Here is a 21,875-nt window from a genome sequence, read left to right on the forward strand (position 1 = left end):
AGACCTTTGGAAGGATTTGCAAATCGAAACCAGAGACCAAAGAGAAGGTTTCACCAAAGTCATATCTGTGCAACATTCCTCAGTGAACCTTTTATTTCACATAACTACAGGAGTTCAATAGCAAAATGCACTGAAATTCAGAAGTGGAGGGACGTTGACTTTATGACATTACACACAGACAAGTGCACGGAAGAAAAAGGTTACAATGCATTCCAATGCAAACCCAACATCAACAGGCATAACTCAGAGCTAAACTGAACCCACATGACCTGGCTAGTAGTCCTCAGGAGCCAAGGGCTGGTGGTGAGTGTGGAGTGGTGCCTCAGTTGGTATCACCAGGTACTCGTATATCAACCCTGCAAGAGCTCCTCCGATAAGCGGGCCGAGCCAGTAGATCCAGTGGTGCCTCCACCTCCACCCGACCAGGGCTGGTCCGAACGCAAGGGCCGGGTTCATGGATGCCCCGTCAAATGGCCCGCCCACAAGGATGTTGCTGCAACAATCAGACCAATGGCGAGCGGGGCTATGATTCCCAGGCTGCCCCTCTTGGGGTCGATCGCTGTTGCATAGACAGTGTAGACCAGCCCGAATGTCATGACTATTTCAGGAGCAGCCCGTTCATTTCTCCCACCCCTGATCCAAGGATGAATCCAACTGGTCTCTGCAAAAGAATCAACACAAATTGATATTGCTGTCACAAGAAGAGAGGAAAATGCCTAGTGACACAAAAATCAAAGTGTTTTCTTAGTGGAAATGGTTCAATCATTTACTAAATTCATTGTCCTCATGTATCCTATTGGAAGCTCAGGACTGACTGTGATAATATGAAGGATAAGACGATGTGAACATAGCATTATTCAAGATGGGAACAAGCGAAAACCTAACACAAAACCAATATGGATTGTCGAGATGAACATCTTGTTCTTCACTGGCTAGAAATAGCAATACACATCATGAGAGTCGAGCAGAGAAAATTGATTTAGTTTTCCAGCGCTTAGAGTTAAAGTAGCAACAATAGCAACAGAGGTCATATTTTACGCTTGTCGCTACCCTGAACAGTGTATGAAGCAGTGTTTTACTTTCACTAGTCAATCCAATATGAGCAATTGAGCTAAAGCATTTCACTAATGATTAATGAAGAAATGAGCTGATGACAAATGACAAATCACTTGATATAGCTTCAAATTTCAACATTAATATACAGACCCGATAGAAAATTAGACCTATCTGTCTGAAAGGAAGAGCAATTTGGACTTGAGATACGGAAGTGTTTACCATTCCGGCAGTCACGAGCCTCAACAGCAGTGAGGCTAGTATGGCACCCAAGAGCTGAGCCACCCAATAGTATATGGCTCGGATAAAGGAGATCCTCCCTCCGACGAGGGCACCGAGAGTGACTGCGGGATTCACATGGCCTCCCGAGATGTTAATGCTTGATGCGACTGCTGCGAACAGTGCTAGTCCGTGTGCAAGTGCAATGGCTATCAGCGAAGATGCTGGTCTAGTTACACCGGTATCTATCGGGTACAATTTGTCTACAAAACGGAGCATATATTTGGATGATTTTTACCGTGGCTTGCACGTATCATTTAATCTTCACATTATAATGCAGAGAAAAGGAAAAAATTAGGAGCCTGAAGTTTCATGCGGTGCGGTCCGTACCATCGCATGCAAAACTTAATCGAATCAGTTGTTAACGAGTGCTCGGATGGCAGGTATAGTGAAAATTCGATGTTTGAAAGATCAATCACACATAAAAGAAGTTGGACACTCAAAAACTGCCTTGTTTATGTAAAACCCATTTCACACAGCCGTCTTTTATGGTCTAGGAGTAAATAAAAGATCATTAAATATCGAAACCATGCAATCGCAAAAACAAGTCTCAACCCGTTCAGTATGTACATACGAAGCGTCATCCTGCTCCTGTCGTGTTAAGAATTCGACAGATGGTTCGAAGAAAAAGAGAGACGCGGGAAAGACCGACGTACCGAGAGCGAGAGCCGAGCCCTCGCCGGCGAAGACGAAGATGAAGGTGGAGAGGAGCTCGGCCAGGGTGGCCCTCAAGGAGTCCGGGTGGGTCGCCTCGTTGGCCCTCCCGAACACGTACGCGCGAGCCGGGGCTGGCATTTTGGGTCCGCCTCGCCGCTCGAGATGGCAAAAATTATTCCGAGTGTTGAGGGTTTGTGAAGGATCCGAACGATGGAGAAGGTGAGCAAGAAGATGGAGATGAAGATGGAGATGAAGGTTGGTGATGAGAGGGCTCCCTGCATGGGCGAGAAGTGGAGGGGGTGCCTGCATAAAATGGACGAAGGGAGGCTTGGACTCATGCGGGACACTTGTTGATCTTCCTTGCAATGGAGTTGCCACGTTGAGAGCTTGGGTGCTGAAACCTCCCCCCATCTTTATCCCCTTTTCTCTGGCTTACTTCGCAAGAAGCTCCTAGTCTAAGTGGAAACACCCCGTAAATCCCACGAACAGCTCTAGGTAGCATCGATCTAAATCAGTTCGCATGAAGTATGTGAGATTTGAATAGGCGATTTTCACATTCTGTGTCTGTTCATTGCTGTAAAAGAACTGTAACAATCACTATAGCAATTATTATAATAAAACCGAAAATTGCGTGATATGAGTTCGTCAGGTATAAAAATCATGTGATATTACTTAATTAATCATGTCAATTCTAAAGGTAGTAATCGAGATTTTGAATTTGATTTCGCTGTTAAAATTGTTGCATCATTTGAGCGTGAAAATGAAAGATTACATTACAAAGTACAAGTGAGTATCGTGTTTAATGTATGATATACCATCGTATACGTAAGAGCAAGACTATCTTTGTCTATGTACTCAATAAGCAATAACCGATTCATTAACGAAGTATTATCGAGACATTTTGTTAAACAACAAAATAAGAAATTTTGGATTTTAGGAAATCACATTTTTAAGGTGTGTTTGTTTCACGGAAAACGTAATGTTTTTGAAAAATGTTTTCCGGGAAACCGTTTTCTAGGAAAACGGTTAGTTTTCTTTTTGTTTGGTGATACGTGATTGAAAATATTTTCTGGTGTTTGGATTGCATTTCAAAAATGATTGAAGGTGTAGAAGATGCCGATGAAGAGGAAGAGGAGGGAGCGAAGCCAATAGGAGCACACGAAGGGCTAGGGTTGGAGGAGGCGGCGATGACGAAAGGGAGGGGACGAAAGAGGAGAGAGGGGAGGAGGAGTTAAGGTTTACGTTCACAGGCAAAGAAAGAAAAGAAAAAAAAGAAAAGAAAAGAAAATATATAATAATAAAAAATTCAAATTTTTAATTATAAATTCTTTTTAATAATAAATTTTCATTAAGCAATGATCTTAAAACATTTTGGAAAATGTTTTCCGATTTTTAAAGGGAAATCGTTTTCCTAAATTTAAATTTTGGAAGAAAAATATTTCCGTCGACTCATTTTCTTAAATGAACCAAAGCGTTGGAAAATGAGGAAAACGTTTTCCGAAAATTATTTTTGCAAAACAAACACACCAAACTTGTTTTTCGGGGTTAATATGCTGTTGTCCAGCATAACCATCAAGTGCCATTAGTGTATACGGGCGGGCCCGACAGCAGATCGGATCGGGCTTCAAAAAGTAATTAGGCTGTATTATGAGCGGGCCGGGTTCAATCCCCGCCCGTTTGATTCCTGCGGATCTTCTCTCCCTCCTTCTCTTTCTCCAATTGATGAAGAAGCAATCGCATGCTTAGAGACGAACGAGCAGTAACCTCTCCTCCTCCTCCTCCTCCTCCTCTCCCTCTCGAGATTGCAAGCATTTTAGGTGAATTTAGTTTCCGCCGCGCGCGTTCCTGTCGTCCGCTGATTCTCTGGTTTCGATGTCGGGTTTTTTGATTTGATTCTCCCGGTTGGCGGAACGTAGGAGTGGGTTTGTTTCGTGAACTTTGCAGTGGTTAAAAATGCACGATTGCAAACGTAAGACATGGCCCATATCCACCTATTGCTTTTGTATTTAGATTCAGGTAGCACACTTCTGCCTTACTGTTTTCTTGCTTTTGGTCGTGTGAACTGATTTTTGAATTTCTAACACCTTCTTGGGGAAGCTTGCTGATTTTCTCGTATGCGAATCGTGAGTTTTATCACCACGCCAAGCCTCACGGCTTTTAGTATATGACAGAGACCTTGCATGATTCTACCACCACCCAATTTCTTTGTTTTGGGAAATCCTCCATATCCGTTCTGCTGGCTGCTGCTGCTGCTGCTGCGTCATCGCATTTCGGCAATAGTTTCTCTCTTCTGTTGGTCCTTTAGGAAGTAGTTGTTACTCGGAAGGCACAAGTAGATTACTTTCATGATATAGACCCATAAAAAATTTGAGCTTTCTCCTTGTTCTCGCCTCTTGTGATGATCTTCTTGAATCTTGAATTTTAGGGTTTCTTCCGTGCCCACAGTTCGGATTCACTCTGAATTAGTGATATTTGGAAAAGTGTAGCGATGGAAGGCTGGGCCAACAAGGACTGTGAGCAAAGTTCAGTGGATGCTACAAACACCGATGAACCTAGCGGTAATACTATACTATAACTGCACTCAGGGCGTGTCATTTCACTTCGAAATGATCAACCTTCATTCAATGATTATCTATTTTAACACACTTTTTTTGTACTTCCGTCGCATGATATTTATCTACATCATTTGCTATTCTCCTTGAGTTATATATCGTGGTCATTGGCTTGTCTAATTTCTCAACAAATCAGATGCGGTGAAAGAAAGATCTAGAGATCAGAGACTGGCTTTCCCCGGTGACCCGAAATGTGTGATGTGTGGCCGCTATGGTGAATACATATGTGACGAGACAGAAGATGATATTTGCAGCTTGGAATGCAAACGGACTCTGCTAAGCAGGATTAGTAACTCTTCCAGAGGTGGTCATACATCTTTAAAGAAATTACCGACAGTTGATGAGTGCTTTTATGTTAAAGATGGCAATGATAAAACCGGATCTCAGTCTTTACCTAGTGACCAATCTGAAGTGCTTAGGAAAAGACTTGGCATCCATGTGAAGGGAAATTCAATTCCTGCACCCATCTTGTCTTTCGCCTCTTGCCCCCTTCCGCAGAAGCTTCTAGAAAATATTGAATCTTCTGGCTATGAAATGCCCACTCCCGTGCAGATGCAAGCAATACCTGCGGCTCTGACTGGCAAAAGCCTGCTTGTTTTGGCTGATACAGGGTCAGGGAAAACCGCTTCCTTTTTGGTTCCTTTAATTACATATTGTGCAAATAACAGCCTGCAGAACTCTTCAAATGGGAGAAGGCCTCGTGCTATTGTATTGGAACCAACTAGGGAGCTCTGTATACAAGTTGAGGAGCAAGCAAAGATGCTTGGCAAGGGTTTGCCTTTCAAAACTGCACTCGTCGTCGGAGGTGACCCTATGGCTGGACAACTGTATCGCATCCAGGAAGGAGTTGAATTGATAGTGGGGACTCCAGGAAGACTTATTGATCTATTGACCAAGCATGACATTGAGCTGGACGACATCATGATTTTCGTTTTGGATGAGGTGGATTGCATGCTTCAGCGGGGCTTCCGTGATCAGGTGATGCAAATCTTTAGGGCATTATCACAGCCCCAACTGTTGATGTATTCAGCAACAATCTCTCCGGAAGTTGAGAAGATGGCAGGAACCATGGTCAAAGATGTAACTGTTGTCTCTGTTGGCAAGCCCAATACTTCAAATAAGGCAGTGAAGCATATAGCTATCTGGGTGGAGACAAAGCAAAAGAAGCAGAAACTTTTCGATGTGCTGATGAGCAAGCAGCATTTTAAGCCACCAGCAGTGGTGTACGTGGGTTCTAGACTTGGTGCAGATCTGCTAGCTGATGCAATAGCTGTTAAGACTGGAATGAAAGCCTTATCAATGCATGGGGAGAAGTCTATGAAGGAGAGGAGAGAAATCATGCAGTTATTTTTTATGGGAGAATGCCCTGTCATTGTTGCAACTGGAATTTTAGGTCGGGGAGTTGACTTGTTGGGTGTGAGACAGGTGATAATTTTTGACATGCCAAATTCAATTAAGGAATATGTCCACCAGGTTGGGAGGGCATCTAAATTAGGTGAGGAGGGTACGGCAGTTGTTTTTGTGAATGAGGAGAATAAGAAGGTGCTCCCTGATTTGGTTGAACTTCTAAGAGCTTCCAGTGCACCTATTCCTCGGGAGCTCCTTAATTCACAATACACAAGGAGTGTTGCTTCTGCTGGCAAGGGGCAGAAAAAGAGGAAGCAACGTTACTAAGGTTTTGATCTTTATTTTCTCAAGCTGCTTTTTACCAAACTATTTATGCAGTCCTTTCTTTTACTGGAATTGTATTCTCCGTTATGGTAATAAATCATTTACAAGTTGAGGAAATTTGATAAATAAGGTAAAAGGATACCAATTTAATTACCTTTTAAAACTTCTTCTATCTGCGTTCCACTAGAACAGCGCTTTATATTTATGGTAGAACTTCCTAGTTTTATGCTTGAGTGCCATTTCTGTGCTGAGTTAGAGAGGCCTTGTACGTTGGTCTACATTAGTAATTCATGGATGACATAAACAGATAGCAAAGTGTAATCATTGAAAAATTTATTTAATGAAGACTTCTCAAGGTTATGTATGCCATGGCATTTTAACTTCCCACGGTTAGCATATAATTGTAATTTATCATTATGGAGAACCTTCTTTTAATTTTGAAGGCAAGTTTTTAGGATGAAAAGTACCTGAGGCTATTCTACCATAATATACTGGTACTGTTACTGACCAGAGATGTAGAGCCTGATTTGAGATTCTGTTGGACCTACCTGTTTTCATTGATTTTAGTTTTGCCAGGACACATGATAGAAGTATCAGCTGTTCATAATATAATTGAGAGACAGCGACCGCCTGTGTTTAGGATGAGTTGAATCTATCAGAAAGGTTATGTGCAATGAGTTTCTAAATTACTGGGCATGTTGCTGATAACAGAAACTAGTTTGTTATCATCCAGGCATCTTCCATTCCTAGTTGTGTCAGAACACATTGTCTTTGTGCGGCTGAAGTGCCGCAAAATCAGTATTTACATTAAAACTGAATGTCTTTAGGTGAGTGCTTTTCAGGAACAAAAAGATCATATGGCAGCAACTCATCATGCGGACAAGATGTCACTAGTTACGAAAGATGGGCAAAATATGGTGGTATGTTTCTCTTGCTTATTTTTCTGCTTGTTCATCAGGAGAGGTTATCATCTGTAAACCATGTTTCCCATACGGGGGGGGGGGGGTGTCAAATGGTTTTGACACAGCTACGAACATCAATTTCAATGAATCTTTGTCTCCTTGTGCGTTGTAACAATTTTCAAGTCCCTTGATCTTCTCTCTCTGCAATAGCTCTTCAGGATCCTCTTAGTTTCTCTGAAAGGTTGCTGTGATTTTCTTGGATCACTTCAGTTGCCTGGGAAATGCTAAACATCTAAGCTGGTACAATAATTTCTCCTGTGAGTGTTGCTTACTTCTTTGAGTTTCCCACCCGTATATCTTTTTCCTTCTCTGTGCAGGATCAGTTTCTTAATCTTATGTTCTGATCTGCAGGAGCTGTGCCGCAACTGGTCCTGGGTGTCTACATTATATGGGGAGACGAACTGTAATGGCATGTTTAGGGTGCTTTTTTACTTCAAAGAAAAAAGATTGCCTCGACAAGAGGGTGCCCTTAAATCAGGATCATTGCGGCGGCATCAATGGCAAACCAGCTGCTAGCCTTGATCTGTCTGTGCCACTGGGGGCTGATTCCTTGGTATTCACTGATAAATGGCAAGATCGTCTTTCCTGGGATAGCTGCAGATTGTGCTGTGTGGCGACAGCATGAATGTCATGTGAAGATGACAAATATACTAATGCTTTACAGAGAATTACGCCGTCCCTACTTTTTGTAGTCCTTATTTGAGGTCTCAAGGGATGCGGATGACTAGCACTTGAACTCAAGCGATGTTCGTGTTTTGTATTGGATTGAAGGAGGAGCTGGAAATTGATCAGTCTTTCAAAACTCTTTACAGAAAGCAGCAGTGAAGTTAATCAATGAAAATTCGATGTGAATTTTACTTCAAATTCTAATTTCAAGACCCCCTCAAAAAAAAAAAAAAAAAAAAAAAAAACACTAGATGTCGTTGGAATAATGCTGTGGGAAAAAGTCAAAAAAATTTCAAACTATGCCTACCTTGGTACATGTAACATTAAATATTTTTTTTAGTGACATAGAAAACATCAAATTATATCCATTATAATATATTTATACAAAATCTTTCCTCGTGATGTAGAGAAGTCTAAAATTATAATTAATTGTAATTATGTGATAAATATACTTTCTATCAATGTTTTATTAAACGATTTTTCAGTCAAAATAATGTATTTTTATTTCGCTTAAGTCACGTTGACATCATGGTTTGCTTTCTGGTGTCTATGTAGATAGATGTTTTATAATTCTCATTGACAGAACTTTGATGAATGGGGAATGTGTCATAAAAGTACAAATTTAAAATTAAAAAAAAAAATTTAGGGTAAATAATTGGGCATATTTTAGGATTTTTGATGATATTTGCTCTCCATGCTTAATGGGAGGCTTGAGAACGTCCTTACCACATCAAAATGAAGTTAATAATCTAACATAAGTGTAATATTATTGCATCAATATATAAATCCATTTTGGGCATTTCTCAACCTGCCATTTAAATCACAAAATTTTCCCCTTTATTTTACCAAATCCCCATTTGCGACGCATTTTTGGGGTTCTAACAAGGAAAACTGAAAAAAAAAAAAAAAAAAAACCGGCGAAGAAGAGACAACGACGCCGAGGACTCGGTAACTCGCCGACTCGGCCGCCGGTTCACATTGACTCGCCCGCAACTCGTTAAAACCCTCACTCCCGATTTCAAAAACCCTCTCTCTCTCCTCTTCTCCCTCTCTCCGAGGCGACATCGGAGTCTCGCGCGCAGAAGAGGGGCCGGCGAGCACGCCATGAGCAGAAGAAGCTGAGAAAAATATGAGGGCTTTGCGGATCATAGCAAGAGGGCGGCGATCGACGCTTCGTCTCGGTTACTCCGCTGCTAAAGCTGGTACCTTTCTCTGCCTTACCCATTTGCTATGATCTTTCCTTCTTCTGCTGTTTTGGGTTCTGTTCTTTTTTCTTTTCTTTTTTTCTCTATATCTGCTTCCCTCAATTTCAATGGCCGGCTCTATATCACAGTCTGATTTGGATGGAGGGCTCATCTTTTTCTCTTTTTTTTTTTTTGGGTCAGTTGAATGTGCAGAATGCAAATGGGTCCTTTGTTTTGTTTTCGAGTAGATGGGTATGGGTCAAAGAAAAACCAGAGAGGCTTGAGAGTCGCGATGTGAGATGAGATGAGATGAGTAAAAGACTTTGCTAGAAGGGATTATGCTTTGCTGGGATTGACATGTTTGAAGTCACTGCATGAAGTGCTGCTTGAAGTTTTGTCTGATGAGACCATCGAAGTTACTTAAGGGTCGAACTGGATTGAAGAGCTTTTGCTTGATGTTGGTGCCTTTTTTGGAGAACCCGGAACATCTATTTTCCCTTAGGGGGAAAGACGTATACATGGGTGATATATCAGGAGTTTGACGGTGCTGTTTCTTCTTCGTTTAATGAATTGCTTTTGCTCAAGGACATTCTGAAAATTTAGGGTGTCGTTGTTGTCATGTGGAGGGTGCGTGGATGTCCCCATTGCAGTTAATATTAACAGACTGACATTATGACTGGGCAGTTACCAGGGATGATATCAGACTTGAGCACTTTTTAAGCAGCTATATCAGCCTTATTGGGATTTTTTTTTTTTTTTAAAAAAGGATTATTTCGGTAGAAGAAGGGGTTCTTTTAATGTTGTTGGCAACTAGATGCATCACATCAAGAGATCGACTCTAGGGGGATATTATGTGGTTAGTCAGTATCCAAAATTTAAAAAAAAAAAAAAATTCAATTGCCAATCCTTTGCACACATAAACTTAATGTTGCATTCAGGCTAGGTCTAGGTACGAGCCTTTGTAAGAAATCAGCATCCGGTTATGATTCCTGAATCAACTTTCATCTCTCTACATCTTTAAGAATTGAAAACTTTAATATTCAGTTTTTAAATTTCCATTCTGCTTGGAAATAGGTTGACCATTCCTTTTTCCCATCTTAATTCGTCTAATTCTAGTTCGATATCTGACAGTATTGACCAACAGAACGGATGCTCATGGATCAAAAGTTCAGTGGTGCGCCATATCGAATGCTGCATCTGTTTCTTCCGAGTCACCAAATTCTTGTAAAAGCCGCAAGCGGATTCCAAAAGATGAACGTCAAGCTATGGTGGAACGTTATGTTAATGAGTACGTATATATATCGAATGCCGCATCTGTTTCTTCTGTTATGTTATGCTCTTCATATATGGTAATTATGTGCATACCTATCAAATTTCCTCTCTGGAGCCTTTGCTTCTTGTATAAAGTTACTTGGGATATTTTTCTCTTTAGAAGACCATGTTTACTAATTCTGGGTTGGCTGTTTGTTTTGTGAGGTTCTCGAAAGTGAAGTAGACTGCATTTTCCTTTTGAAGTTTTTCTTTGCTCCGTCCCTTGAGAACTTTTTTTCATAGCCTTGGTGTTAGCACTAGTTACATGGTTTTGCAGACTTTCATGTTTCTAGAGAAGATTGGCCAATTTAGGATTCTCATATGGATCATTTGTAGCAATATGCTGAAATGAGATTATAGTTTGGAGAGCATTTCCTAGAAAATTTTAACAGTAGAAATTGTTGTTGCTTTTCTGTTGGTAAATTGTACGAGGCCAGGTAATACATTGGTAATTGTCTATTGAATATGAAAAGGAGCTCTCCTTTCTACATAGAACATTGCTCCTTTTCCCAGATCTAGTAGAAAAAGTGCCTTGTCAAAATCATGTTTCTTTATGTTGCTTCTGACTGACATTTTTTAACTTCAAAGAATAGTCCATGCTTTCATGTACTTTCATTCCCATTTTAGATCAGTCAAGAGTTGGGGAGCAGTACAAAGCAGATATCCTTCCCTGGAAGGTTATTGTTTTGACTGGTGGTGACCATTTATAATGAAAATAGCTGGAGAAAGGGGCTCGTTTTGGCATTGTGATCATGGTTATCCAAATTGTTATTCTCTGTTTGAGCAAGTTAGAATATCCCTTTGCAGGTACAGATCAAATAATGCCGGGAAGTTTCCAACTGCTTCTGATGCTATGAATCATGTTGGTGGTTCTTATTATGTTATTAGAAAGATTATTCAGGAGCTAGAGCACAAATCCAAGTTACCTCAATCAACTAGTGGAACTGAAATATCATCAGGTCCCAAGCTGAATCCTGTGAAGAAATCCAGGACTAAAGTTGACACCTACAGCCGCAAAGTGTCTGTGAATGCTGTGACTGAAGTTGAAGATGATAGGTTGATGTCTGTTGTTGCTGAGAATCAGGGTCCAAGAGAAGAAATTATGGGTGTTTCTCATCTGAGTCGTGACAAATTACAGGATATTAACAGGAAGGAAATACAGGATGATGATAGTGATAGTGTGGCAGAGAAGAATAGTGTCAAAATGGAAGTGCGGAATGTCTCTTTGGATGTTCATCCACACGAGGATAATGCTAGGCATTCTCCCAGGGAAAATTTGACAGATTCTGGTGCTCTGGAGCTGCAAAAGGAGCCTTCACATGATGTTGAGACTGTTAAGTAAGTCTCGCTGCCTATTATCATGTCATCAATTGGGTAGTACATGCTTATCCTACGTTGCTGCATTGCATCCTCTCTTAATTATGCTCGACCAGTCTTTACATGCCATATATCGAATGCTTTACCATACCTCGATATTAACTCTCTTATTATACTTGGCAAATGATAAAGAGTAAAAATACTATAGTTATAGATGACAAAGCCTTCCTGATAGAAAATGACAAATCCTCGTCATGATTTGTGTGCATTTAGAGTTTGTTTGGCATGCACCAAACCTGCTATCGGAGCATAATTGATGGTTTTCTTCTATTGGGAAGTATATTTTTGTAGAAGACCCATGTACATCAGTGCTTTTCTCAGATGCAATCTGTGTGCACACACTAGCGCATACTCAAGCAGGCACCAGTGTGTGCACGCATATGGTCATGTATGTATGTGTGTTTGCATGGGCACACCCATGCAGAGGAAGGCGTGAAAGCATCTGCTTACCCTTGCATTTACGTGATAAGCATCAATTAATATGAGTTATCCAATTATGACTGTGCCTCTGTATGTAGGAGTTTAGATGCGAAATTTTTTTCTTTGCACGTCATGAATTATTACCATCCTATTATTGGTCGCATGCTGACTAGAAACTGTCATTCAGAAGGAACGATGATGTGGACAAATCCAGAAAATCATCTCTGTGGGGAAATCTTAAATCTTTTGCAGATGGTATTGTCAGTATCTGGAAGAAACTGTAAATTCTCAAGGTAATTGTTTGGACTTTACAGGAACCTGTCTTTTTCAAATGAGGTTAATAGATGGATGTCCTCCTTTAGTCGTCCCGGTATAATTTGTATGTTTATGCAGAGAGAGAGAGAGAGAGAGAGAGGAGAGAGGGAGAGAAGGGAGAGAGAGCCCCAAAGACGATCGACCGGCCTTAAAAAGTCCGGCAGCCAGGTCTCTTATGATACCAAGAAACAGGGCTCGACGAGAGTGAAATTCTTATTAAGTGTCGAAGCATTGCGTGCGAGGACTTGGAGAATTCCAAGTTCTTCTTCCAACACGGAGGATGTGGAGGGGTAAAATGCCGTTTTGAGCTGCGAGGTTTGTCTTGTGAGGAAAGGTCTCTCGGAAGATTTTGTGGTGTTCATGAAGGTTGTCCGAAGCACTTAGAACATCACTATGCAAAGAACAAAACAGCAATTTTTGTGGCTCTTGGACTGTGCAGGATAACAGTCGTCCCTGATTTCCTGAGCTTTGTACCATCTTTCTAGACTAGCTTTATAGCCCGTCCGATGCAGGGGACTAACCGGTGATAATTTGAAATATGAAATATCTAGAATTTACCTATGGGACTTCATGTTCTCTAAGTCCGCTTATGCTACGTTGCTTTTACATGGGTGGGACGTTTAATGGAAAGTTTTAAGATGAAACATTGGGTTTGATATTCTACGAAAATGAAGGTAGAATGGAATAATTTTCGCGTAGATTTATTTTTCTAATAATCCATATATTCGAATTTAACAACTTCATCTTATTACAGCAGTTTTATTTATTATGATTGGTTGATCGATATAGTAAAACCAAAATTGCTACTCTTTTTGTCGACAATCTGTGGGGATCATTCATAATTAAGGTGAAGGAGCATGTGATAATATGAAATGGCAAGTTCCATTCTATTCTTGGGGGACATTCAATACGTTGTGCTCTTATTTCTCCGAAATCTTAATTTGTTTCTAAGCTCCGACCACCCGATTGCCAATTGTCCGTTTGTCGCTTGAACTAGAAAATTAATGGGAACCGATCAAACGGGAGGATTTACTCTGTCGAGTCGCTTATTTGCAACGATACTCCTTCTGGAGAGCCCCAAAAAAATCACTTTTTGCTAGTTATCAAATGAAAACGAGGGCTTGTCCACTTCGAGAAGTACTAAAAAACGACCTTCTCGTTCGGATCTCAAAATGGGGCGAAGCTGTCGTATAAACCGCCGAAGCAAAGACAGCCATTCTATTTCAAGCTGCTTTTATCAATCCTCTCCGACAATTCCCAAACCAATTAAACAAACTCTAGAACCACCCTTACTAACCACTTTCCCTAGGCTTTCTTCGTATATATAAGCCTTCCCTTCCATGTTTTGTTTTCACAACACACTGACATGGCTTCTCCTCGCACCATGCCCGCCACCATCCCTTGCCACTTCGCCTTGGCATTCCTCATCGCCGTTCTCTTCTCTCCGGCCCCAAGCCTCACCCATGGATCGCAGCAGAGCCCCTCCGGCTTGAACACGATCGACCAGTGCTGGAGGACAAACCCCAACTGGCGGAGGCAGCGGCAGCAGCTGGCCCGCTGCTCGGTTGGTTTCAGTGGGAAGATGACCAGCAACATCGGCAAGGGGACCGTGCGGTACACCGTGACCGACCCAAGCGACGACCCGTTGAGGCCGAGACCGGGGACACTGAGGTATGGAGCCACTTTGATAAATGGCGAAGTGTGGATCACGTTCGAGAGGGACATGACCATCAATCTCCAGAAACCTCTCCTCGTGAGTAGCTTCACCGCCATAGATGGCCGCGGCGTGACTGTTCACATCACCGGAGGTGGATGTTTATTGGTCTATAAGGTATGTCCCAAGCCTTCCTGCATTATTCTAGTTTTCTTTTCTGTTTGAATTTGAGAAGGTTGCATATATACTTTGGAAAATTACCTCCCTACGTCAATGATTGAGCGTCTGTCATGATATTTTCCGGTTCACTGAGTTGGGTATTTATGAGAAATTAATTGCTTGTGATCAGGCTACGGATGTGATTATCCACGGCCTATACATCCACAATTGCCAAGCGCAGCCACCGAGCCAGGTGATCGGGCCAGACTCCAAAATCCTGCCCCTCGGCCAAGTAGACGGTGACGCCATCCGGCTCGTGACGGCGACAAAGGTGTGGATCGACCACAACACGCTCTATGCATGCCAGGACGGGCTCCTCGACGTCACACGAGGGTCCAACCAGGTCACCATCTCCAACAACTGGTTCCGTGACCAAGACAAGGTCATGCTCCTCGGCCATGACGACGGCTACATCCGCGACCGCAACATGAAGGTCACCATCGTGTACAACCACTTCGGCCCTAATTGCAACCAGCGAATGCCAAGGTAGTAGCTAAGGTTTTCGGTTCTCTGCACGCGCGATTAGTTGGTGGCAATGCTGTCGACCGGAGATCATCTCCTTCTCCCGATTCGCTCATTGACATATTCAATCTTCATATGAACTAGGGTTCGACACGGATACGCACATGTGGCAAACAACTTGTACCAGGGATGGGAACAATATGCAATCGGAGGAAGCTCGGGCCCGAGCATCAAGAGCGAAGCCAACCTGTTCATCGCACCGAAAGGAGGCAATAAGGAGGTAAGCCAGAGATCACGTTCGAACGCGGATCTACTGCATTCAGGCCAAAGATATCGATAAAATTGGTGATTTTGATGATGTTGATGTGCAGGTTACATGGAGACTAGGAAGCCACGCGAGCAAAACGGCTTGGAGCTTCTACTCAGTGGGGGATGTGTTTGAGAACGGAGCTTCTTTCAGGAAAAAGGGAAGGCTTGGCGGCGCGAAGCCTCACTACAATAAGCAACAGAGCTTTACAGTCGCCGATGCACAATCCGTGAGGTCGCTGACGAGCTCGTCGGGTGTGCTCAAGTGCTCTAGGACATGTTGATGCTGAGCGATACTCAGGTCGATCGAGCATACCTCGATCTAAAATTACACCTAAGAATTATCAATTATTAGATAACATGAGGAAGAACACGGATCGATCTGTGCTCGAGGCTAAGTAGAAATGAAGTGTCTGCATATTTTGGACACTCTTCTATGTACATGACATTTTGGAGGATGATAACAAGCACAGTATGAATCCAGTATTGGTGTTCTAAATTGTAATGACATGTATTTGATTCTTGAGTGTGTTCTTGCGCCATTTAGTTTTGATTTGATTTTTCATCACATTAACAATTAGCTGCTGTTTAATCAAATTATCAGATGCAATATAACTTTACCATAATAAATTGGAACAAGATGCCGTGAAAATCCCGAACAAAATGAAATAATAGTCAAATTATAAGTGCAGCATAGATCTAGATAGAGCGGTAAAACTAAATCCATGTAACATTAAAAAAAAAAAAAAATCATTTTTGCACTTCAAAATCATTGAAGTGTATCATTACGTGCATTTCCCGTCGGTCACAAATTTCGTGGGACTCTTAATTGAAAAGGTTTCACATCGGCTCGTCCCTTTCTTCCTTCTTAATGTCGAAAGCAGCGAGAGAAATTGAGAACAACACAAACAGTGAAATTTCTACTTCTGTAAATGTGGAAAAAGAACAGAAAATTAAGTTGTATTTACAGCACTAGCAATTTTTGGGGTCACTTGGGCGAATCAATCAAAGTTGACTTCGCCTGTTCAAGCGCACTTGGAATCCATTGACTAGCCTCGCCGAGGGGAAGAAGGTCATCCGATCTTCCTTCAATTGGGTCCACCTGCTCATATTAAATTAAAGTTTGTCAAATTTAACTATGTCTATAAACAAAAGGATGCTCATTCTTTCGATATTATTATAGAAAAGATAGAAATATAACCTGTAATTAGTCACAAAATAGTGGAGAAAGAGAGCAATCTGAAGGCGAGCTAGTTCTGCCCCTGGACAGAATCGAGCACCTCCACCAAACGGTGCATAGAATGGACTATTCCTCCAATTTCTCTTTTCCTATTTCATGTCACAACAATAATATATATATAAATAAAGAGTTAAATTGTTGAATGCTTCGAGAACGCTTGTTAAGTATACTTAATGAAGAATATTACAATTTTCAAGAACACCAATTATAAATTTTCGAGAAGACCGATTATACGTCATGTAATTTTAATAGTCAAAATTGTCAGTAGGAGGACCGACCTGATTATCGGGGTTCAACCATCTCCACGGATTGAAGTCGAGAGCTCCTGGGTACAAGTCCTCATCCAGATGCACGGCTGAAAGAAATGGGACGACAAAGCATCCTTTGGGGATGACATAGTCTGCATCGGGCAGTATTATTACAAATCCGTCGTGTTTAATTCGTTAATAAGCGATTAATTCATTCTTATCCACTTAAGAATACAAAAGAAAAAAAAAATTCAAAGACCTTGATACGCAACGTCCACCTTGGCTTCCCTCATCAACCAGATTGCAATCCCCCCAAGTCGCAGTGTCTCGTCTATCACCTGCACCAAAAGAGTCTAGGGTTTCTGAGTATTTGGCGTCAGGACAAACTTTTGAACTCGGGAAACATCATTAACATCATAGATATATTAGGCAACATGCGAGCAAATTCCAGGACTGCATTGGACTAGGAAGTAGATTCTTGATGAGATAGATTGCTGGAATATGGGAATTTTTGTATTAATGACATAATAAACCCGAAAACCGGGTTTTTTTCTTTCGAAAAATCATAAATATTTCCCTTCTCATTTCCTAGGGAAAAAGCAATAAGAATGACTTACACATTGTGTGAAGGGCATTGCTTTGTAGTCCTGCCATGTGAGCATCTCAGCTTCAGCTGCATTGTGCCCCCGTAAACCCTCTTGCTCTTCCTGCTCAAACCATAATTTCACCCTTTAGAAAAGAACATAGTTTCTTTTTCTTTTGGGCTAATTATTCTCATGGGCATGTTTGTTATTTACCCGGAGTTCCTTCAAAGCTCTGGGGCACTTAGTGAGGAAGTAGATGGCGAAAAGCATGGTTTTCGCAGTGGTCTCGTTCCCAGCAAAGATCAGATTGATGATGAAGTCGGCGATGGCTTCGTCGGGAAGGCTCTCTTCACTGAGCAGTCTTCCGAGCACGCCATTGCCCACCTCTGCCGAGCCTTGCAGTCTCCTAATCTTCGCAATCGTCTCGTTTATCTTGCTCACTATGTTATTCCTAGCCTACCAAGGGCATGTGTACATAATCTCGTCACTTTAGTCCTAATTCCTGGCGTATAAAACTCAGAACTTTCTTCTTTTTGTTGAAAAATTGGACCTGATTATAAAGTTTGTCTATTGACCTACCAATCGCCTTGGGTCGAATGGGCCCAATACTACTTTAGGCTGGCCTAGACAATACGATAGGCTTAATATCAGCTTGGACTTAATCAATGATCATCTTAACAACCCAATTTTAAGGTATAAATTGAGCGAGTCTGAACAAACAATTTCCTTCTTAATAAGTGTACTCAGCGCTTATCCTAATCATTTGCTATGCAGAAAATTTGTATCTCCTAAATTGGTAGGTCTTTAGTGTTTAGGTCTAGAGTAGGTCTGTCCATTAATCTTGTCAATTTTACTGATTTAAAAAATTTTGACAACATAATCTTGCAAATACATGAATATACCTTCATGGCAGTGTGGTAGGCAAAGCCGGGCAAGTTGATGGGAAGAGAGAGACAACCATCGACAAAGTCAGAGAAGTGCCGAGCCATGTTGTCGATGTCCAACTCGCTGGTCATCCCCAGCAGTTGATTCACCATCAGATTTATTGCCACCTGATTCATCATCAACCCAGAAAATCGCTCATGTCACGAGTTTTCATGTCCTAGAGGTATTAAAGCCCGTAATAAAGCAGTGGAACTTGCCTTTCTACAAACATCTTGTAGGACGATGACTTGATTGTCCGGAAAATCGCAGATGCTCCGAAGCATGACAAGCTGAATGTCCTCCAGGAAGTGGCACTTGAGCTTCTCCAGGCGCATCATGTTGGAGGCGATGCCGTGGAGCTTCCTCTGCTGCTCTCCTTGGGCGGTGATCACTCCGTTCTTTCCCACCAAGTCCCGGAACGACTTCGGGTAGCTCGATTGGAAGAGCTTACCCTCGTTCTGCATCACGAACCGGTTGAATGCTGGGTCCACCGACACCACCGCCTGCTTCCCCAGCAGGCTGCACGAGAATATCTTCCCATACCTGCTCAAAAGAGAATCGACCCATTCGCATTTAAAATTTCTTTAATCTTATGTGCATCTTCTCTTTTAGAAGATTAACCATGACATATTTGAATACTCAAAGTCAGCCAAAGTAATGATATATCAAGTGAAATTGCATTAAACATAGCTCATAGCATAATATAAATCAACAAGAATAGCTTTTATTGTCTTTTTATCTATTGAAAAACTAAAACAGTTACCATGATATAGGCCTATGTATCTAGTCAGTAGCATAATATAACACTGTAAAAGGGAGTTCGATGTGGAAACATTTTTCTTGTCTGAAGAAAAACAAAGATTGATGACAAAGAATAATTAAAGTGATTCTTATCAACCTATATCATTTGTCCTTTGCGCCAAGAAAATGCAGCATGCATACCTTTTGGCTTGTTGCTTGACGAAACGAGGCGGGTGTGAACTCGCCACTGCACCAAACCAGGCAAAGGTGTCCCCGACCAGCGGCCACCCTTTACTCCCCGGTGGCAACTTGTACCCGCCACTGCTGCCTCCTCTTCCGCTTCTTCTCTTCTTCGTCTCGGAAATTAACTTCACGAGAAAAGCGATAAATACCAGCGTCGTCGCGAGGATGATCACGGAGCTTAATGGCCAACGGTCTCTTGAACCAGATGTCGTTTCTCTCATTTTGGTGATTAGCTCAGCTCGGGATAGAGATCGGAGCAAACCTGGCAAAAAGACGTTCGTCGTCATTCATTGTCTTCTTGGTGAAATGGCTTTATCACTTAGTGGAGCATCACGTTTGGTATATAATATACGTACTCGAGAAATTTATATTAAGCACAGAATGCGAGGGAATATAAAATAAGATGTTGTTTATTAGGTTGGCAAAAGCATACTCGTTGACCTAATTGCGAAGACCTAAGATGGCCACGTATGTATTTGTACTTGAGAAAATTTAATAATTATTTTGTCTTCCTAGAAAATCAGCATTCCCTGAGTTAGATGATCGGGAGAAAATATGTAATAAGTTTCCTGGTCGCTGTTGTTCTAATTTTTTTCGTAAAAGGATGGCGAGATCTTCCTTATAAAGAAGTTTATGTTTAGGAAAATGGTGAAAATGGCTAGTGTGCTAAAATTTTAATTACCATACATTCCTTACTCTGGTAAGAATAACAATAGAAAATTGATCTAAATTATTAATAGCTATCGAAGCTACAAAAGATTATCGAAATTCATTCTTTTCACATGTATGATTTGTTATCCCTGTAATAAGGGCGCTAAGTTAGTAGATACGAAATTTTAGGTCACCAATATATAAGCTTGCCATATATGCAAGTCGGACGGTATGTGGAATTTGACAAACAGGAGCTGCACAGGCAAAATAAATTAGGGAAAAATATGGCTCACACACATTATCAGAAAGCCTAATCAAAAAGCTTAAGCTTGTAGGTAGAGGAAGACTGCATGTATCTAAAATGCATATAACCTCGTATAAATATCTTAACAATATATATGAGTTGCCATCCCAGTAAGGGGACTAAAATAGTAGATACTAACTTCAAATCCATCAATATATAAGCCTGGTCTGTATTTCAATTTTCATGAACTCTTACAATGTTCTTTTGATTTATTTTATTTTTCCCCTTTTACTGCGATTGTTTGGAACCTAGGTACGTAATTCTTGTCTTCTTAAAAAGGAGACATCTAAGACGTGTTTACTAAAAGCTTTCACTAACTTACTGATGATGCAGAACTTCGCCTGTTATAAGTAACTCTTCAAAAACAATGGGTCATAACTCATAAAACAAAGGGTGGCAGCTTTTCTTCGTTTCATCTGCAATTAAAAGCTCGTCGTGTGTTGTTCAACAGCCGCAATGAACTCTTATATAGCATTAGTAGCATCTCTCAAGTATGAAATTATCATATTTATATTCAGCCAAATCAGACGTGATTTTCATTTTTTTTTTTTTTTATGAAAGGGACAATGAGAATTGCGAGTAGGGTTTGCAAACCCTCAATAGTTATTACAACAGGAGCTTCACACTTGTTGCAAACCGCCCCAAAAACGTAGGATTGTAATGAAAATATTGTTTAGGGGAACTAAATCAGTGGAGATATCAATCGGTAAGGAACTCAACCTCTACAGATATAATAGAGGGTACCTCAAATGTTTGTAAGAGTAGATGAAGTGCAAATAGATTTCTGGCGCGTTCACCTGCGACGACAATTCCAGGGTTACTTGGCAGAGAGACTTTAAACTTTGAAGCGAAGTGGGAAGCACAAAGCACTGGCTAATCTCTATGCTTCTCTCCTTAACTACTCCAGTTTTGAATCGTCAAAGAGAATAGAGAACTGTAACGCATAAATATAAAGAAGAGATCCAAAGAGAGGTCAGTGCAAAAACTACTTATTAACTTCTTCCACACTTATAATAGAAGCATGTTAGGTCAGTGTAAAAAACTAATATTAACTTCTCCTACAGATATAAGAGAAGCTTGTTCTTATCTTATGGAGAAGAACAAGACCCACCGCACCTAGAGAGAGAGAGAGAGAGAGAGAGAGAGAGAGAGAGAGAGAGAGAGAGGGAGGGAGAGAGAGCATGAAAAGAAGAGCTTGATTCTCTAAAAGGGACATGATTATGATTACGTGCTACAGCTGAGCCTAGGAAAATAAGGATGAAGTAGAACAAAATGAAGCAAAAAGCAGCAAGGATAAAAAACAAACTTTGAATGGAATACAAGAGGAAGCTAGAAAGATTATTCTCTAATCATAGGCGATACTAAAATAATCTCTATATGAATTTAACCAAATTAAAAAGAGGACCAAGGGAAATTATATCCAATGGAATGATTAATAGGTGCAGTAAAATGGAATATATGCATCACATGCATGTGCAAGAGTGTAGAGATAAAGCAAAGCAAAGACTAGAAAGCACCTCCTAGATACCTTGATGTGGAATACTTCTTGGCTGAGGCGTGCCCAGAAAGAATATATGATCTTCCCACTTTGAATCTAGACAATAGAAAAATCAACCGTAATCTGTCAAATAATCAACATCTCTCTTTTGTTGATGTGTATAATGTTTCTTCAGTAACTTTCGGAGTTCCTCCAATGCTTCAAGAAAAAACTGTGAGACATGATAGTCAATACGAAACCACTGGAACGTTATCTTTATGCACAAGAAAGGCTTGAAACTTCATATTGGCAAGC

The 21,875-nt window shown here is 41.1% G+C and overlaps 5 protein-coding genes across 19 annotated transcripts; 3 read left to right on the plus strand and 2 right to left on the minus strand.

Moving 5' to 3' along the window:
- Positions 1-229: 229 nt before the first annotated feature.
- LOC104425892 (probable aquaporin TIP3-2) lies at positions 230-2,226 on the minus strand. The gene is given in 5 exon segments (XM_010038754.3): positions 230-497; positions 500-607; positions 610-661; positions 1,276-1,535; positions 1,989-2,226. Coding segments are annotated over 5 exon segments (783 nt in total). The 5' UTR covers positions 2,128-2,226; the 3' UTR covers positions 230-273.
- A 1,449-nt stretch (positions 2,227-3,675) lies between these two features.
- Positions 3,676-8,098, plus strand: LOC104425891 (DEAD-box ATP-dependent RNA helicase 41). 8 transcript variants are annotated; one of them, XM_039304909.1, is made up of 6 exons: positions 3,713-3,806; positions 4,476-4,547; positions 4,738-6,276; positions 7,100-7,192; positions 7,385-7,491; positions 7,586-8,086. In XM_039304909.1, exons 1-3 carry the CDS (start codon positions 3,728-3,730, stop codon positions 6,273-6,275), a joined length of 1,689 nt encoding a protein of 562 aa, XP_039160843.1. In that variant the 5' UTR covers positions 3,713-3,727; the 3' UTR covers position 6,276; positions 7,100-7,192; positions 7,385-7,491; positions 7,586-8,086. The 8 variants fall into 8 exon arrangements, with proteins under 8 accessions (XP_039160849.1, XP_039160845.1, XP_039160848.1 ...); XM_039304908.1 differs by having other exon boundaries at positions 7,115-7,192; XM_039304910.1 differs by having other exon boundaries at positions 7,115-7,192; positions 7,385-7,474.
- Positions 8,099-8,877: 779 nt separating this feature from the next.
- Positions 8,878-21,254, plus strand: LOC104425890. 6 transcript variants are annotated; one of them, XM_039305633.1, is made up of 5 exons: positions 8,881-9,102; positions 10,216-10,372; positions 11,203-11,733; positions 12,380-12,485; positions 21,230-21,254. In XM_039305633.1, the coding sequence occupies exons 1-4, from the start codon at positions 9,030-9,032 to the stop codon at positions 12,474-12,476; spliced, it is 858 nt and encodes a 285-aa protein (XP_039161567.1). In that variant the 5' UTR covers positions 8,881-9,029; the 3' UTR covers positions 12,477-12,485; positions 21,230-21,254. The 6 variants fall into 6 exon arrangements, with proteins under 6 accessions (XP_010037047.2, XP_039161567.1, XP_039161569.1 ...); XM_039305635.1 differs by having other exon boundaries at positions 21,238-21,254; XM_039305634.1 differs by having other exon boundaries at positions 21,224-21,253.
- LOC104425889 (probable pectate lyase 4) lies at positions 13,196-15,674 on the plus strand. Its single transcript, XM_010038741.3, has 4 exons — positions 13,196-14,338; positions 14,511-14,866; positions 14,987-15,122; positions 15,214-15,674. The coding sequence occupies exons 1-4, from the start codon at positions 13,874-13,876 to the stop codon at positions 15,430-15,432; spliced, it is 1,176 nt and encodes a 391-aa protein (XP_010037043.3). The 5' UTR covers positions 13,196-13,873; the 3' UTR covers positions 15,433-15,674.
- LOC104425888 (cytochrome P450 720B2) lies at positions 15,861-21,875 on the minus strand. Of its 3 annotated transcripts, XM_010038740.2 has the most exons (11): positions 21,612-21,875; positions 20,828-21,017; positions 19,087-19,390; positions 18,363-18,687; positions 18,123-18,272; positions 17,434-17,676; positions 17,254-17,343; positions 16,896-16,974; positions 16,667-16,788; positions 16,350-16,477; positions 15,861-16,250 (listed from the first exon to the last, which is right to left on the minus strand). In XM_010038740.2, the coding sequence occupies exons 3-11, from the start codon at positions 19,347-19,349 to the stop codon at positions 16,154-16,156; spliced, it is 1,497 nt and encodes a 498-aa protein (XP_010037042.2). In that variant the 5' UTR covers positions 19,350-19,390; positions 20,828-21,017; positions 21,612-21,875; the 3' UTR covers positions 15,861-16,153. The 3 variants fall into 3 exon arrangements, with proteins under 3 accessions (XP_010037042.2, XP_039161564.1, XP_010037041.2); XM_039305630.1 differs by lacking the exon at positions 21,612-21,875 and having other exon boundaries at positions 20,828-21,101; XM_010038739.2 differs by lacking the exons at positions 20,828-21,017; positions 21,612-21,875 and having other exon boundaries at positions 19,087-19,437.

Source organism: Eucalyptus grandis, chromosome 11 (assembly GCF_016545825.1).
Source record: "Eucalyptus grandis isolate ANBG69807.140 chromosome 11, ASM1654582v1, whole genome shotgun sequence".
Lineage (NCBI taxonomy): Eukaryota > Viridiplantae > Streptophyta > Magnoliopsida > Myrtales > Myrtaceae > Eucalyptus > Eucalyptus grandis.